The 16,127-nt window shown below is 50.3% G+C and overlaps 1 protein-coding gene across 6 annotated transcripts in view; it reads right to left on the bottom strand.

Moving 5' to 3' along the window:
* Positions 1-16,127, bottom strand: part of TMCO4 (transmembrane and coiled-coil domains 4) — an 89,987-nt gene that overhangs the window by 72,301 nt on the left and 1,559 nt on the right. For 5 of the 6 annotated variants that reach the window (XM_044769854.2, XM_044769856.2, XM_044769855.2 and 2 more), the window contains exons 2-3: positions 8,112-8,256; positions 3,275-3,452 (exon numbers count right to left, since the gene is read on the bottom strand). In XM_044769854.2, coding sequence (XP_044625789.2) covers positions 3,275-3,444 — 170 coding nt within the window. In that variant the 5' untranslated portion in view covers positions 3,445-3,452; positions 8,112-8,256. Of the gene's footprint in view, positions 1-3,274; positions 3,453-8,111; positions 8,257-10,396; positions 10,504-16,127 lie in introns of all 6 variants that reach the window. The other variant, XM_070510870.1, reaches the window with a different exon arrangement.

Here is a 16,127-nt window from a genome sequence, read left to right as displayed (position 1 = left end):
GAGATGACTACACTCCCCATGGGCCGGCGCTGGCCCGGCAGGTGCCTGGAACACCCCCTTTCATCCTTACCGCCCGCCGTAGATGGAGCGCCGGGCTGCACAGATCGAATGCCGTATCAAGGTCTCCCCGCCGGGAGGGGGTGGATTCGGTGGAGACTGGGTGGGGGTGGACTCTGTGGGTTCCTGACTCCGAGTGCAAAGTCCCTCCTACTTTCCAGGGGCCGAGCCTGGCCTGTGGCCCATTTTTGTAAATTAAGTTTCATTGGAACAGTCATGCCCACTCCCTTACCGACTGTCTCTGGCTGATTGTTGGCTACAAGGGCAGGGCTGAGTGACTGCGACAGAGATGACAGGGCCCGCCAGCCTAGAATACCCGACCCTTACCAGAAAAAGTCTGCCCACCCCTGTTCTACCCCCTTAATTTCTCCATGGTTAACAAATGGAGTTAATCGTAGGGAACGACATATGTGATGTTGACAGCATGCATAAGAAAGAAATATTTCAAAGGCTCGCTTTTATGTCCCTTGTGGAGAAAACCTGCCACAGAGTGTTTTCTAAAGATTACTGCAACCAACAGCGGATCTGGGCTGTGAAAAAGATGAGGCCGTCTTTAAAGTGTGTTTTGTGCCTAAGAAAACTGAGTTCAACCACGTGGAAACAGTTGGCATACCTAATCGGAAACTCTCAGGGAGGACACGCCCCAAGGCAAGTGCTTCCAGCTAGCGACAGCCAGGTGTGCTTGGAACGATACCTGGATGGGGCCACAGGACAAGAAGTGCCTCCTCTCTGGGCCCTCCCCGGGGGTGCTCAGCACAGGCCTGGTACACAGTCCACGTTCATCAATAGTGGTTTATGTGAACAAAGTACACAACGCTTTTCCTGGCCTATGTACCAGCTTATCAGGTAGGGGTTTGTCAAGTCAGGGGAAACTTCTAGAACGATGGAGGCTTCCCAGACACAGCACAGGTTCGGGCCAGAGCACGGAGAGAGCCCGACCCTTGCAGGAGATGGGATGCTGGCTCGCTTGGGAACAGAACATCCAATGAAATATTTTCTAACCTCTAGATAAAGTGGGTGGTTTCACTATTAATAATGAGAACATCCAACATTTGTCTGGCAGTAGCTCTCTGCAGGCTCTGAGGGGCCATCAACACGCTCCCTCCTCACACCGCCCTCTCTGATGGATGCTGTTTCTCTGCAGCAGTAATTCCCCAGCCCCTTGTTCCTGGCCAGAACCCCCCTCCCATGGTGGTGGTTGAAAATGGTACGTGCCTTTACTTTTTCACAGCCTCCCTTGCAGGTGAGGCTTGGGGATGTGACTGGATCTAGCCAATGACACAAAAGGGGAAGCCTTCTTAGGGTATTCCAGGGAAGATCTCCTCCCTGATGAAAGACTTGAAGAGAATCCCTGCCTTAGGCCTTGTTTTGTGAGGGTGTGATGCATGGAGCTGCAGCAGCCATTTTGTGACCAGGAGGGGAAGGCCAAGAGAACTACAGAGAAGCCAGCCCAAAGGCCTTTTGAGGCATGGAACCAACCCTGGAACTATCTACCTTTGGATTTCTTTTTAAGTGAGAAAAACAAATCTCCTGCAGCTTAAATCTCTTTTAGTATAGTGTCCTGTATTTGCAGCCCAAAATACCCTGCCTGTAGGGGTAAGTTCCAGTATTGTCTCCATTTGAGGAGGAAACTGAGGCAAATAAAATAAGTTCCCAGAGTTAGCAAGCAACCACTACCATTTACTAAGCACCTACTATGTGCCAGGCACTGTGTTGTGTGCTTTATCTATGTTATCTCATTTAATTCTTGGAATCACCCTGAGGGTAGGTATCATTAGTCCCATTCCACAGATGAAGAGACTGATGCTTAGGGAAGTTAAATAAGCTGCCTAAGGGTATACGCAGCTGGGAAGTGGCAAAGGGAGGATTTGAACCCAGAGTCGAAAGCCCATGGAATTTCTCCTGTGCCAGAATTTATCCATCCCTTCTTCTCATGAAGCTTTGCTGAGCGTCTTTGCTATGCCAAGCTGTGTGCAAGGCACTGGGGACTCTGAGGTGAACGGGGTCACCCCTGCCCTCAGGAGCCCCAATGGCAGGCGGGGCGGATGTGGGCAGAGTCCCAGCGGAGTGCAATGGGCACACAGGTGCAGAAACACCCTGGGCTGCGGGTGCGGAGAGTCAGGGAGGCTTCCGGGGGGGACCCCCGAAGAGAGGAGTAAGCTCAAGTGTTTGGTCCAGTGGGAAGAACAAAGACAAAAACCAAAACAAACAAAATAACCCAGCTAGGACCCAAGTCATGGGCAAGTTTACTCATGGGGGACCCCAGGGAGCCTTGAAAACATTGCAGCTGCAAAAACTTGTAATCTCCTGCCCCAACCTGTTTCTCCCCATCTCAGTAACAATATCTCTGCGCTCTCAGGCCCCCCTCCCCGCCTGGATCTTTCGGGGCAAAGTCAGCTCCCCCCTCTGCCCTGCCCACCACATCCAGCCTGTCCCCACAGGGACTCCCTTCTCCCCCAGGAAAGTCAGTCTCCCCTGTGCCCGCTCCACCTGTCGGTCACTGTCCTGCGTTCCCTGGACGACTTCGTCAGCCTCCTAAGTGGCCTCTTCCTGCCTCTAAACTCTCTCCCCACAGAATCCTTGAAGGCCAAGCCCTCAAAAACCCTGCTATTCGGACTCCAAATGAACTCCTGACACGCACATGCTAGACATCGGCAATGGCGGATGTTAATGCCGTCACTAAACCCGTCACTCCTTTGCTCCCACGATACCCGTCATGGCACTGACCCCATCTGCCCACTACTAAAATCAGTCCTCTGGGTGCTCCCTAGATTGTAAGTACCAGGAGGGCAGGAGCCAGGGCTTGTTTTGTTTTCTCCACAAGGCCCAGACCCAGCACACAGTGGGTGCTCAACGAAGGCATGTTGCATGAATGCCTAAATATCTCATCCTCCTGTTAGACTGTGTCCTGCCTGAGGGCAGGGACGGCGTCTGCCTTGCTCATCTCGTTCACGTGTAGCTTCCATGGACTTCAGATGGGGCCTGGACGACAGCAGGTGCTCAGAAAGTGCTTGGTGCGGGTATAAAGGAGGGATGTCGTTCATATGCCACGCTGAACGAGGGTTCCCATCCTATTACCGGGTCGTGTGCTCCTTAAAGGCAGGGACACTGACTTTCTCTCCTTTGGAGTCGCCATTAGCACCCGGCAGGCTGCTGGGCTGTCAGGAATCGCCTCCCTGAAGAAGCACGGCCTTCCCCCCGAGAAAAAAGCACTCACCTTTGCTCAGGTTCTGGAAACAGCTGGGACAGAGAGACGCCGCCCAGGGCGGCATAGGTGAAGCGGTTGGCCTCGGTCAGGTCCCGGCCCGTGGGCAGATGTGGCTCCCCCTCCACAGCTGGCTCGGCCCCCTGAGGCAGCCTGCAGCGCGATCTGCCCCATGAGGCCATGTCCAGCCCTGCAGGAAAAATGCCGGTGATAAATGCATCCAGGGCACAGGCAAAGGTTACTTAAATAGCACATGGACGTTACCAATCACGAAAGCAAAGCTTCACAAATTAGCCTTCATTAACATGAAGAGCTTCTATACATCACCTTTAATAGAGTGAAAGCACACACCCAGGACTGGGGGCAGATATTTTCAATATGTATGTCAACAAGGGATTTGTATCCATAGTGTATAAACAACTCTTAGCTATAAGTCATCAAGCAAAAGAAATGAAGCAAATTAAAAAACGGCAAAAGACTTGAACAGGTACTTCATAAAAGATATCCAATGGTCAATGAGCATGTGCAAAGGTGTTCAACATCATTAGCCATCAGAGAAATAGAAATTACAACCCCAATGAGACACTGCTACCCACCCAACAGAAGGGCTAAAGTTAAAAGACTGACAATACCAAGAGTTGATGAGGATAAGGGACAAGGAGAACCTCCATTCACTACCGGTGGGAGCGTAAATTAGTCATCAGAGAAACGGAAATTAAAACCCCAATGAGATAGTGCCATCCACCTATCAGAATGGCTAAAACTAAAAAGACCGACAATACCAAGTGCTGACGAGAACAAGGAGCAAAGAGGACTTTCACACACTGCTGGCGGGAGTGTGAATTGGTACAAACATTTGGAAAGTGGTTTGACATTCTCCGCTAAAGCTAAACATACCTCTTCTCTATGCCCCAGCAATTTCACTCCTGAGATATGAGGGCGTATGGCCGCCAAAAGGCATGTACATGCACGTTTGTAGAAGCTTTGTTCATCATAGTCCCAAACTGGAAACGACCCACACGAGCACCCACAGCAGAATGGATAAACTGAGTCATATCCATACCGTGGAATATTACCGGGCAGTGAAACAGAACAAAGTCCAGCTAACCACAACAGCATGAGTGAATCTCAAAGACAGAATGATGAGCAGACAGCCACTCACGAGAGAGCACATACTGTAAGATTTGTTCATATGAACCTGAAGAATGGGTCAAACCAATCTAAAGTGACAGAAGTTAGCAGAGAGGTTGCCCGTGGGAGGGAGTGCATATTGGCTCAGAAGGGGCATAGGGAGCCTTCGGGGGGTGGAAACGTTCTGTATCTTGACCCGGTAGTGACTACATGGGTATAAATATATGTAAAAACTCACTGAGCTGTATACTTAAGACTTGTGCACTCTATGTATGTTGTACTGCAATGAAAGGAAGGAAGGAGAGAAGGAGGGAGGCAGGGAGGGAGGTGGCCTTCCCCTCCCTCTCCCCCTCACTTTGTTCTTTCCTTCCTTCCCGGGGCAGGAGGGGAAGTGGGGAAGGGAGGGGACGGGACAAACCACGCCAAGCCAGGCATCCGAGGGGCGGGAAGGGCTCTGGGAGCAGGTACCCAGAAGGGCAGCAGCCTTGACCACAGGGCATTAGGGATGCGAATGCAGGCTCCGGACCAGAGAGACCTAGGTGGGAATCCAAACACCTCCGTCTAATAAATACGGCGCCTTGGGCAACACGACCTCTCTGTACTTAGATTCCTTCCCCTGCAAATGGGACTCTAACAGTATCTGCCTGCAAGAGCTGTGTTAGCCGTAAAGAGCCACGCGGGTTAGTATTTTCAAAGCACTTAGAATAGCGCCTGGAGCAGGGCTCATGCAACATAAATGCTTCTTAAAGAAATAATGCATAAAATAACAAACAAAGAAATGAAACGCTCAGCACAGTGCCGGTTATCAATAACAGTACGAGCCAGCCTTACGGAGCCGTGGCTGAGGGCCAGGCCCTGGGGCTGCAGTGTTAACATGCACGGTCTCAGCCAACTCCGCGAGCCAGGGGTTTCCATGTCCAGTTTGCAAAGGAGGAAACAGGCTCAGAGGAGAAGCAACTGGGCCCAGGTCACACAGCCAGTGAAAGGCAGAGCAGAGCCCGAAGCCGGAGCTCTTGGCCACCTCGTTTTAAACATTCGTCATATCATCCGGAGGTTTCTAGTCCAATGCCCACACTCTGCACTGATTTTGGTCCATAAATTTGTTCTCATTCAGCTGAGCAACAAAAATTTTTGTTCTCAAAATATTATTTCTAGGGAGGAGTTATTTAAAAGTCTGTCCAGAGCTAACGTTTCAGCATCTTTTCAAAATAACCCTGGGGTAGTTAAAAGTAAAAAAACAACACCTGTATAGCTCATAACAGTTCACAAAGCACTTTCCAATCCATCTAATTCTCACAACTACCAAGTAACGTTAAGCAGGATGTGAGCCACCATGATTCCCTCCTATAACTTAGGAACAGGCTCAGAGAGGCCAAGTGATTTTCTCAAAGTTACACAGCACTTTACACAAACCAGAGTTTTGGCTCCAAATCCCATGCTTTTTCCTCTATGTTAGCACAGGGATCCTCCTTAGCCTGTTTCAGATGGAGAAATTGAGGCCCAGAGAGGTTAAGATCTTGACCAACATCACCCAGCAAGACTGGCCTCCAACGGTTGGTCCAGGAACCCAAGTTTGAGATTTGTAGCAGATTTCTCTGGCTCAGAGTATCAGCCCAGACCACAGTGGTGGACAAAACGGACAGCAACAAGCCACGAACCGAGGACAGCACCAGGTGCAGCACCCAGCCATGATGTCAGCAGGTTTAGCAATTTCCACTACGTTTAGTCAACTCCATATGCCATTTCGAGGCTGTGGCAACTGTACCTATTACCCAGAAGCGCCCAAGACGGTACTTCATTGGGCTGGTATCTGGGAAGCCCCACGTTAGTTCTTAGTTCAAGAAGAAACAGCCTGCCTCTACCACGGGGGAGAGCGATGTGCTTAACACACGAAAATCTCAGTTCAGGCCAAATTCATTCATTCATTCAACAAAATACACTCTTGATGCCCTATAATCCATTCTCTATACAGCAGCCAGAGTGGCCTTTTCATCATATATACCAGTCACATCACTTGCCTGCTTACTACCCTCCGAAGGCTTTCGAGGATGAGTATCAATCCTCTTACAATGGCCTATAGGGCCCTGTGATGCGGCTCCTGCTGGCCTCTAAGCTCCATCTCATGCCCCCAGGCCCAACTTGTTCACCACGCTACAGCCACAGTGGCTGGCTTTCTGCTTTCAAATGCACAAGCTGGGCCCTCCTCTGGGCCTTTGCACCTGCCATTTCCCTGCCTGGGACACTCTTCCCTTGACCTTCCCGTTGTTCTGGCCCCAGCCTGAATGTCACCTCCTCTAAGAGGCCTTCCCTGATTGCGCCCCCCCCCCCAGGCTAAAGTACTTCTACCCCTCTATCCCAGCAGCCTGTTCTATTTTTATAATACTTATTCTTATCTTAAATGATATATCTTTAAGTTATCTGTTTACTTCTGTATACTAATAGGATATAAGCTTCTCGAGGCAGGGCCCTGGTACCCCTCGCTTTCCGAGCACCCTGGAATATTGTCGGCATTCAGTAACTACTTGCTGGATGAATGAAGATGGGTACGTGATGTGTGGTGCCCTATTCTGGGTCTTGGGGAAGCTCAGGGGGAAAAACTGGCAAATTCCCTGTTCTCGAGGGGCTTACATTTTGGTGGGATAATATGATGGTATAAAATGATAATAATAACTTAAGTAAGTAGTCCAATATGACATAGCTAGTAAGTGGTGGTACCAAGATTCGCCCTCAGGCGATCGGGTTGTAGGATCCATGCCCTTCACAGTCCACTAAATAAATAGGTAAACCTTTGGTCAGGAAGTGCTCATCGGGAAGAACAATCAGGTGAGGGGATGCGAGGTGATGGTGTAGGAGGGTGACTACAGCATGCAGGTGACAGGTGCCATTCCAGCGGACGCCTGCAGGAAGTAAGGGTGACAGCCCCGCGCACAGATGGGACAGGCTATTCCAGCAGAAGAATCAAGACAGCGGTAGAGACAGACAAGCAAACAGACCAGGACAGCCCAGCAGGATAAATGCTGTGACTCGGGAAATGCACATAGAAGGATACAAGGAGGGGGCTGGAACCCAGAATGGGCTTCCTGGAGAAGGCGACATCAGACAGAGGTGAGTGAGCAGGAAGAGCGTGTCCTGGGCAGAGGAGACAGCCTGTGTCAAGACCGAGGGAGAAGAGAGACGATGCTTTTGAAGAACCAAGAAGGTGCTCAGTGTAGCCAGGGCTTGGACAAGGGCAGGCGTGGAGGGGTGGGAGGGAAGGAGGGAGGGTGGAGGGGAAGCTGCCCGGGGCACGCCAGGGGCAGGACTAAGTTCCTCCAGCTCAGGAGTCAGACTTCATTGCAAAGGCAACGACCACGCTTTTGGTACTATTTTGCAATGGCCTGTAAATCTATAATTATTTTAAAATAAAAAGTTAAAAAAAAAAGCAGCGGGATGTCTCTACAGAATCTTAAAGACTTTTTCTTAAGGTCTAAGTAAATTAAAAAGAAATATTCACCTCACCTTAAATTAACCAGTTAGTTAATAAACACGTATTGGCACCTATGTACACGCCGTCCTACATGCTGGGGACACAGCAGTGACTAGACAGACAACGACCCTCCATCACAGAGATATGTTCCAGTGAAGGGAGACGGACACCATATCAACTCATATTTGAAATAGGACAATTTTAAACAATGACGAGGGTTCTGAAGAAAAAGAACCCAGAAATAATACTTACCCAGATTTCAAGAAACAGCTGTGGGCCTGCCCTCTCTCTAAGTCTGAAAACAGGCCGTTCAGCTTCTTGAGAAATATGCAAATTGCCCTGGGGAGCAAACTGGAAAAACCAGCCTGTGCGTCCATCCGGTGTGGGATCTGGAGGTCTGCGGAAGAGACGGATCGGTTAGCCGGTTAGCTAGCCGAGGCTCAGGGGGCTTCTGTCCCACCGCCTCCTCCACCTGCACCTTCTCAGCAGGCGGCAGGCAGCTGCCACGCACCCAGCACGGCCCTGGCTCTTGGTGTGGACTGTCTGTGCCAACTCCGCGTGCCCGGAGCTGTGGCTGCTGCGCCAGCTCCTTGCTGAGCCTAGCAGTGGAGGGCAGGCCCCGGATGTCCTCCATTCCTATCTCCTGGTGCCCAACCACGTACTGCCACAGAATGCTCAGAAATGCCTGTTACGTGAACGAATGAGAGAACTAGTTTTTAGGCTTAAGCAAGAGCTGGATGCTCCTGGTTATTCCTCTCCCTAAAGGCACTCCTATTCTTACAGTCCCATCGAGCACCAGATGAGGAAGGGAGATGGAACCAGGGCCACGTGTCTGGACTTACCCAGGGCTATACAGAGCCCCAAACCCAGGGTCCCCCCAAACTGCAAATAATCTGAGAGTCATCCTAATGGCCATTTTCCACGCCAAGGAACTATAATATTTTCTGCTTCTTGAAGCCTGCGTGGGGTTTTAAATAAATTATCAGTGATAATGCCCTTCCCCTGGATGTCACCTTCCTACGGGGCATGAGAACACGCATAGAATCTGCCTACAAACTCGGAGACTCATGCCATAGTCCAGCCATGGCCAAAAGCTGCAGAGAAGAAAAATGGCTACAAGAAGGGCCTCCAAAATTCTCTCTGAAAGGTGTGATACCAGAGACTTTTCTAGATTTCCCCAATTTTCTGCCATAAATACGTATTGCTTTTGAACTCTGAAGAGGGTTATTTTGTTAATGTCTCTGTCTGTAGAGAGGGGACCATTAGGACTTTAAGGAGGATGGTGACAGTGGCTGTCTCTAAGCGGAGGGTGGGGTGAGGGTGGATTCTGGGATGATTTTAATTTTTTTCATTATATGTTTATGTTGTATTAATTTTCAATAATGACTATGTACTGATTTTAAGATCAGGAAAAACAGACACGATTTTAAATTATAATACGGTATGCTGATGCTGGCTCATAGCGGCATCTCTTCCCAACTCTGTGTTCAGTGACGCCGAGAGCCTGCAATTGGCCCCAGTGGGAGTCTGAATACCACAGAAATTGGCAAGTGCCACAAATGAGGGGTTTTATTTTCCAGAAAGGTGGGTAACAGCATAGCACTGGAAACACACTACAACTTGTTATGTCCTAAGAAAATGTTTCACAGAGCAAAAAGATCACCAGGAAATACATCAAAATGTCAGTGATCATTGTCTTTCGGTGGTGGGGCTGCGGGACTAGAAGCAATTGGTTTTTGTTCTTCTATTTTTCTGAAACTTTAGCATTTTCTGTCATGAGCTTATTGGGGCTTTTATAATGAAAAAAATTTTTTTAATAAAAACCAGTTCTGCTCTTGATACCCAGCAGAGGAGTGCTTTGTCGCAGAAAACCCTGGCCCCATAGGGCCCAGCCAAGCCAGTGGGGCTGAGGTCACAGTTAAGTCTCATTCCTTTGACCAACGGGACTTGTAATCAACAAAATGGACAAGGGGTGGTGTGACAGACAATTCTCAGCTAGCCATCATGGCGGGATGGAGGAGTCCACGGTTCCAACTCTATGGATTGTCCAGTCGGACGGGCTGGGCCCCAAACTACGCCAGCTGAGGAAGTGTGGTGGCAACTGTGGGGCGGGGGGCATGTGCCACCTGAGCTGTGTATACCACTCCTCAGGGGCCTCTACCCCTTGGTCTGATGAAGGATTAGGATCCAGTCTAAAGTTGAACTGAGATTCTCAAGCGTGTCTGAGAAGCTAGACTCATTCCAAGAGTACCAGATTCGTGCAGCGAGAAAAAGACCCTGCCGGTCAGGGCCGGGTGTCTCTGTGCCCTGGGGCACCTAATGTGCACAGAGCTGGTCCAGCAGCACCCTGGGCTCAGGAGGTCACTGACGGACCGAGTAGCCTCCCACTCCCAGGGGTCTCCTAGGGGTCTTGTCCCTGCACAGGGGCTGTGAACACACCAAGGAACTCGGAGAAAGGTCCACACTCGACCCAGGAGAGCCCCGACTCTCAGGGAAACAACGTGTACACAGTGAGAACAACTAGCGCAAACACTTGCCCGTGGCCAGACCGCAAAGCCCAGATCTGGATGAACAGGAGTCACTCTGGGTGGGACTTCATTTTGATGCTCTGCAATTATGATTTTCGTCTAACCGATCACATTATCTGTCACCAAAGAAAACACTGGCTGAGTTATTTGTGTCAGTACTAGGGGCAGACGGGCATTCCACAAACATCTGTTCTCAGTTCTACAAGCACACTCAGTAGGTGCTTGGTCAATATTGCTGACTAAGGCCATAAACACACAGTGGGACTTCTTCTTGGGGAGATGAAAAATTTCAGGGTCAGCACCGAGGAGAAAATCTAATCGGGTCAATACCATCCTTGAAAATCCTTTAAATCACCCTTAAAACTCCATGACCTGGGCCTTTAGAAGGTCACATGCAACAGTGGACTTTTTTCTTACATGCCAGGCAGCTGTGGCCTTTTTTTCACTTGGAGCAGTCAGCGAAGGCCAAGGTCAAATTTGCTGCGCACGCGAGTGCGTGGTGGACTGTGTTCTCTTTCCCTTTCTCTTCCTCTTTTTCTGAGTTAACTGCTCACAGCTGAATTTCTACATGAGCGCAGTACAGTAAAATGAGCATTACTAGAGAGACGGCTACGGTGTCACGGGAAGGCTGAGGACTAACTGCTCCGGAGCGAAGGAGAAGGAAGAGCATCCGGCTGAAGAAATCCTTCACAACAAACAGAGCTACAGCCCTGTTCTTAGCCCGGAAACTCTGAAGATTGTAGTTCAAAGTTAAAACACACGCACATAATAAGACATCTTCAGATGGTCGTAGAAGAGAGGGTTCTAGGCAGGCCCAGTTCACTGCCCCTCTCCAGCATTTCAGGAGAAACCCATCCATTCTACACCTCTACCTGGAAGTTAAATTGGAAGCCAGTGGTAAATGCAGCATCTCAGGAGGTCTCCATGGCAACAGTGTCAACAGAGAAGAACCCGGAGGGTTTTGGACAATCCCACTACAGACCAGAAGGAAAAAGGGATGCTGGCTTGGAGGGAAAGTTCCCATTCCAACCTCACTTCAGTAGCCCGGAGGAGGGCGGGGTGCGGTGGGGTGAGAGCCTGGCATTGGGAGTGGGGATACCCAGGCTCTGGGACATTTTTGTCCACATTTATGGTTGCTCCATTCCTCCCCTACTCGCACCTGGTCCAAGCTGCTGTCACCTCGCAGGTGCAACCCAACAGCAGCCTCCTCACCAGACTCCTGCGTCTTTCTGCCCTCGCCCCTCGCTGTCAACCACACAGCATCCAAAGAGCTCCATCCCAAACTGAAGCCAGATCGTGTCCCTTCTCTGCTCCAAACCTCCGACTCCCTGGTCACACGCTGTTACGGTCCTTACAATGCCGACTGGGCCATATGCAATCTGCCCTCCCCCTCTCCCCTTTGCTCATTCTGCTCCAGACACACCATCTTCCTTGCTGCTCCTGGACCCCACCACGCATGCTCCCCCCTCAAGGCCTTTACATTGGCTGTTCCCTCTGCTGGAATGCTCTTCCCCCAGATAACCACACGGCCAACTCCCTCACCTCCTTCTTGTCTTGGCTCAAATCTCACAGCTCAGTGAAGCCACCCTGCCCCCAGCCTCTCATCCCAATCCCTTCACCTGGCTCCTCTGTTTGGTCCAGAGCACGTCGCTGTGAGACATACTGTATCACTTACTTGTTTGTACTGATTGCTTATTGTCTATCTCCCTCTGTCCACGTGGAAGTCTAGTAGGCACTTAAAAACATTGGTTGAATGAATGGTGTTTTCCATGTGGGATGATTAAAAAATAATTCAAGGGGCCGGCTTGGTGGCCGAGTGGTTAAGTTCATGCGCTCCGCTTTGGCGGCCCAGGGTTTCACCGGTTGAGATCCTGTGCGCAGACATGGCACCGCTCATCAGGCCATGCTGAGGTGGCGTCCCACATGCCACAACTAGAGGGACCCACAAGTGAAATATGCAGCTATGTACTGGGGGGATTTGGGGAGAAAAAAGTAGCAGGAAAAAAAAAGAAGATTTGCAACAGTGGTTAGCTCAGGTGCCAATCTTTAGGAAAAAGAAATTCAAGAGGCAAATCCGCCTGGGAAGGAAGCAGGGGAAACGGCAAAGACGGCCATGGTTCATTTGATCCACTGGTTCTCAAACTGCTCCACAGGACCCTAGGGCCCTCTCTTGCTCTGGTGGGCAAGAGGAGACACAGCGGGAAGCCCTTAATGCCCCAGCTTCAAATTATAACAGAATGATCCACCATACTACTTCTGGGTAAACACAAAGAATCGAAAGCAGGGTCTCACAAAGATATTTGTACACCCACGATCATAGCAGTATTATTCACAATAGCTCAAAGGTGGAAGCAACCCAGGTGTCCATCCATGAATGAACAGATCAACAAAATGTGGTCTATACAGGCAAGGGAATATTACTCAGCCTTAAAAAGGAAGGAAATTCTGATGCATTACAACATGGATGAACCTTGAGGACATACTAAGTGAAACCAGCCAGTCACAAAAAGACAAATACTGTATGATTCCATTTATATGAGGTATTTAGAGTAGTCAAAACCACAGAGACAGAAAGTAGGATGGTGGTTACCAGGGGCTGGAGGGAGGGGGAATAGGGAGCATGTATTTAAAGGGTATGGGGTTTCAGCTTTGCAGATTGAAAAGGTCTGGAGATTGGTTGCACAAGAATGTGAATATACCTAACACTTTTGAACTGTACACTTAACGATGGTTAAGATGGTAAATTTTATGTATTTTATCACAATAATTTTTTTTTTTTTTGGTGAGCAAGATTGCCCCTGAGCTAACATCCATGGCAATCTTCCTCTACTTTATATGTGGGATGCCACCGCAGCATGGCTTGACGAGTGGTGCGTAGGTCTGCGTGTGGGATCCGAATCTGTGAACCCCAGGTCGCTGAAGCTGAGCACATGAACTTAACCACTATGCCACTGGGCTGGCCCCACAATTCAAATTTTTTAAATTAAAAAAATCATAACAGTAAATGCTTGGCAAATGTTAGCCATGTGCCACCTCTTTCCACGCATCATCTCGTTTCCTCCCAAGAAGCCTACAAGGTAGGTGCTATTAGCTCCATTTTACAGATGGAGACAGAGAGGCCCTGAGAAGCGAAGGTCAAGGTCACTGGACAAGCGACGTGGGATTTAAACAGGTGCCTGGGTCTTAGCCCAAAGGCAGCCATCTTAACTATGGTGTGCACTGCTTCTCTTTGGTCTAGTTTATACCCTGAGGTGGCCAAAAAGATTACAAACGCAATTTGAAAACCACCAAATTAGAAGAATCTTACCAGCTGCCATCTGCCCACGGGCTAACACTCCACTTTTCAGTCAGCCCCAAGCACCTCTGGGATGCGCCTAACCTGCCTTTCTATCCATTTTCCTTCGCTCCCCTTCTGCCAGCCAATCCTCAGCCAAAATGAACCCTCCGCTCCTTCCAGCCCACGCTGGGTTTCCCACCTCGGGCCTCGGCTCACGCTGTTTTTTCTCAGCGTGGGTCCTCACGCTCTGACGGTGCCCTTTTTCAAAGGGACAGTTGACTAGCACCATCAGTGAAGATTTCCCATTTCAGCCTCACGACAACCTTATGAGGAAGAGACCCACTGTCCCCATCTGACAGATGAGAAAATCGAGGCTTGCAGAGGTGAAGGCCGCACAGCCGGCCAATGGCAGTACGAGGACGTACCCCCCAGGCCTGTGTGACTTCAAACCCAAGTTCTTCTCCACTTTTCTACAGGGGCTCAGGGACTCCCACGAGCTTTCCTGGATCTGTCCAGCTAGAGTGACACCTGCCACCTCTGAAGCCCCCCACGCTTCGTCTGGGCTGCCCCGCATCCTTTCAGGAATAAGGGCTGGTTGCTGTGCACCTGTCTCCCCGACTAGGAGGGTCAGTGGGGGAGTGGACGATGCTCAGGACATCAGCGCTTCCCCTGCCTGCCCAGCAGAGCTCCCTCAGTTCCTCATTTAGGTCGAAAACAGCAGGCGCCACCACCCCCCGCTCCCACCAGCCCCTGGGTGTCTTTTCTTTATCGAATTGGCCACCACCTGACAATGGGTTACAGGTTTATTTGTTTGTGGTGAAAGCTCCACGCGGGCAGTGGCTTTTGTGTCATATTCTCTAATCTAGAACAGTGCCTGGCAGAGTAGGTGAAAGAATGAATGAATGAACACCTACCCCCACAACTAATAAATGACTTCAGCATATTTTTTTTGATGAAGGGCATTATAGTTTTATATAAAGCGAGGTCCCATGTTTGCTCAAGAGCGACTCCCAACGGTGGAACTCATTACTGAGCATCTCTAAGCAAATGCAGACCAGTCCTGGAAGTCAAGGGGGATGACAGTTGTACAGGCAGTCGGGGTGGTGTACAGGGTAGAGGCGGAAATTAATCCCAGCGATGAGCACCTAATGTCACCCTGAGCTAAACCTCCCACATACCTTGGGATGTCTGGTGGCCCGGGGTACTTGGAATGCAAGCCTAGGTCGGGCTCAGATCTGAAGCATGAGGGGGTGTTAATCTTGGAAAAGGGAGATAAGGGAGGAGGATCGGTCTAGAAGAGCACGTGCAAAGGCCCCGAGGAGGGAGGGAGCAGTGTGCCTCGAGCACAGAGGGCTATTGATAAAGTGGTCTGAGATGCAGCTGGAGGAGTAGGCCAGGCGTGGGTGGGCCCAGGCTGTGCAAGGCCTTATGGTCCAAGTTAAGATTTTCGTTCTTTACCCTGAGAAAATGTGAAGCCACAGCAGGCTTTTAAGCAGAGGGTGGTACAATCGGATCAGTCTGGCTGACAAGTGGAGAGCAGACTGGATCCCCCTCCAGCACTCTTCTGCCCTCTGCAACACACTCAAGGCAGCAAGGCCCCATCTCCGCGCCAGCCCCAGTTTATAACATGCTGCAGTATTTACAAAGCGGTGTTCAAGCCATAAGGACATGATGATAAACCATCTAATGACATTTCCCAGCTCCCACACATGTGGGTCCAGGTGGCCCTTCCAGCCACTGCAGCCTGGTGGTAGCGATGCAGGGAGAGGTGGTTCCAGGCTCCTGAGAAATTCTCCAGGCTCCGACCGTGATGAGGTTCCCGTGCTGAAGCATGGCAACCTGCTCAGTCAACTGTGCCCATCCAATCGCTCCTGGGCCCTAGGCCTAAAACGTAAAAAGGCTCCTGGAGTGGCGGGCGCGGCATGGGGCCCTTGGTGGCTTCAGCTCCTGTCATCCTTACGACAATCTCGGAGACAGGTATTTTACAGAGGAGAAAACAGGCCCAGAGAGGTCACGTAGCTTGTCCCAGATGACTCAGTCAGGAAGGCGCAGGCTAGGACCTGAGCCCACATCTGTCTGCTGGGCATGTGACTAGAAGGGTGGTAAAGCGGAGATGCTGACCATGCCACGAGCATTCACGTCACAACCATGACGAGAGGTCCATGGGCAGGGACCTCAGCCTCCTCACCTGGAACTCAGCCACCCACCTCCGCCTCGTACATGTCTTTACTGAGAGCAGTAACAGGTTATCAACAGGGTCACTGGAGCCTCGCAATAAATATGCTCTAAATAAATACACCCTTGCTTATGCCTGACTGGGCAAGGCCTCTGACACAGGCCACACTCTGGATCACGCTTTACCATTTATGAAGCTCTTTGACACAGTATCATCAAAGCTATGAAGTATTATGACCCCCACTGCATGATAAGAACACAGGCCCAGAGAGGTGAAGTGACATACCC

The sequence above is a fragment of the Equus asinus genome, chromosome 5 (genome assembly GCF_041296235.1).
Source record: "Equus asinus isolate D_3611 breed Donkey chromosome 5, EquAss-T2T_v2, whole genome shotgun sequence".
Classification (NCBI taxonomy): domain Eukaryota; kingdom Metazoa; phylum Chordata; class Mammalia; order Perissodactyla; family Equidae; genus Equus; species Equus asinus.
Note: the sequence above shows the minus strand (reverse complement) of the source record. Positions and strands in the feature narration are given on the sequence as shown.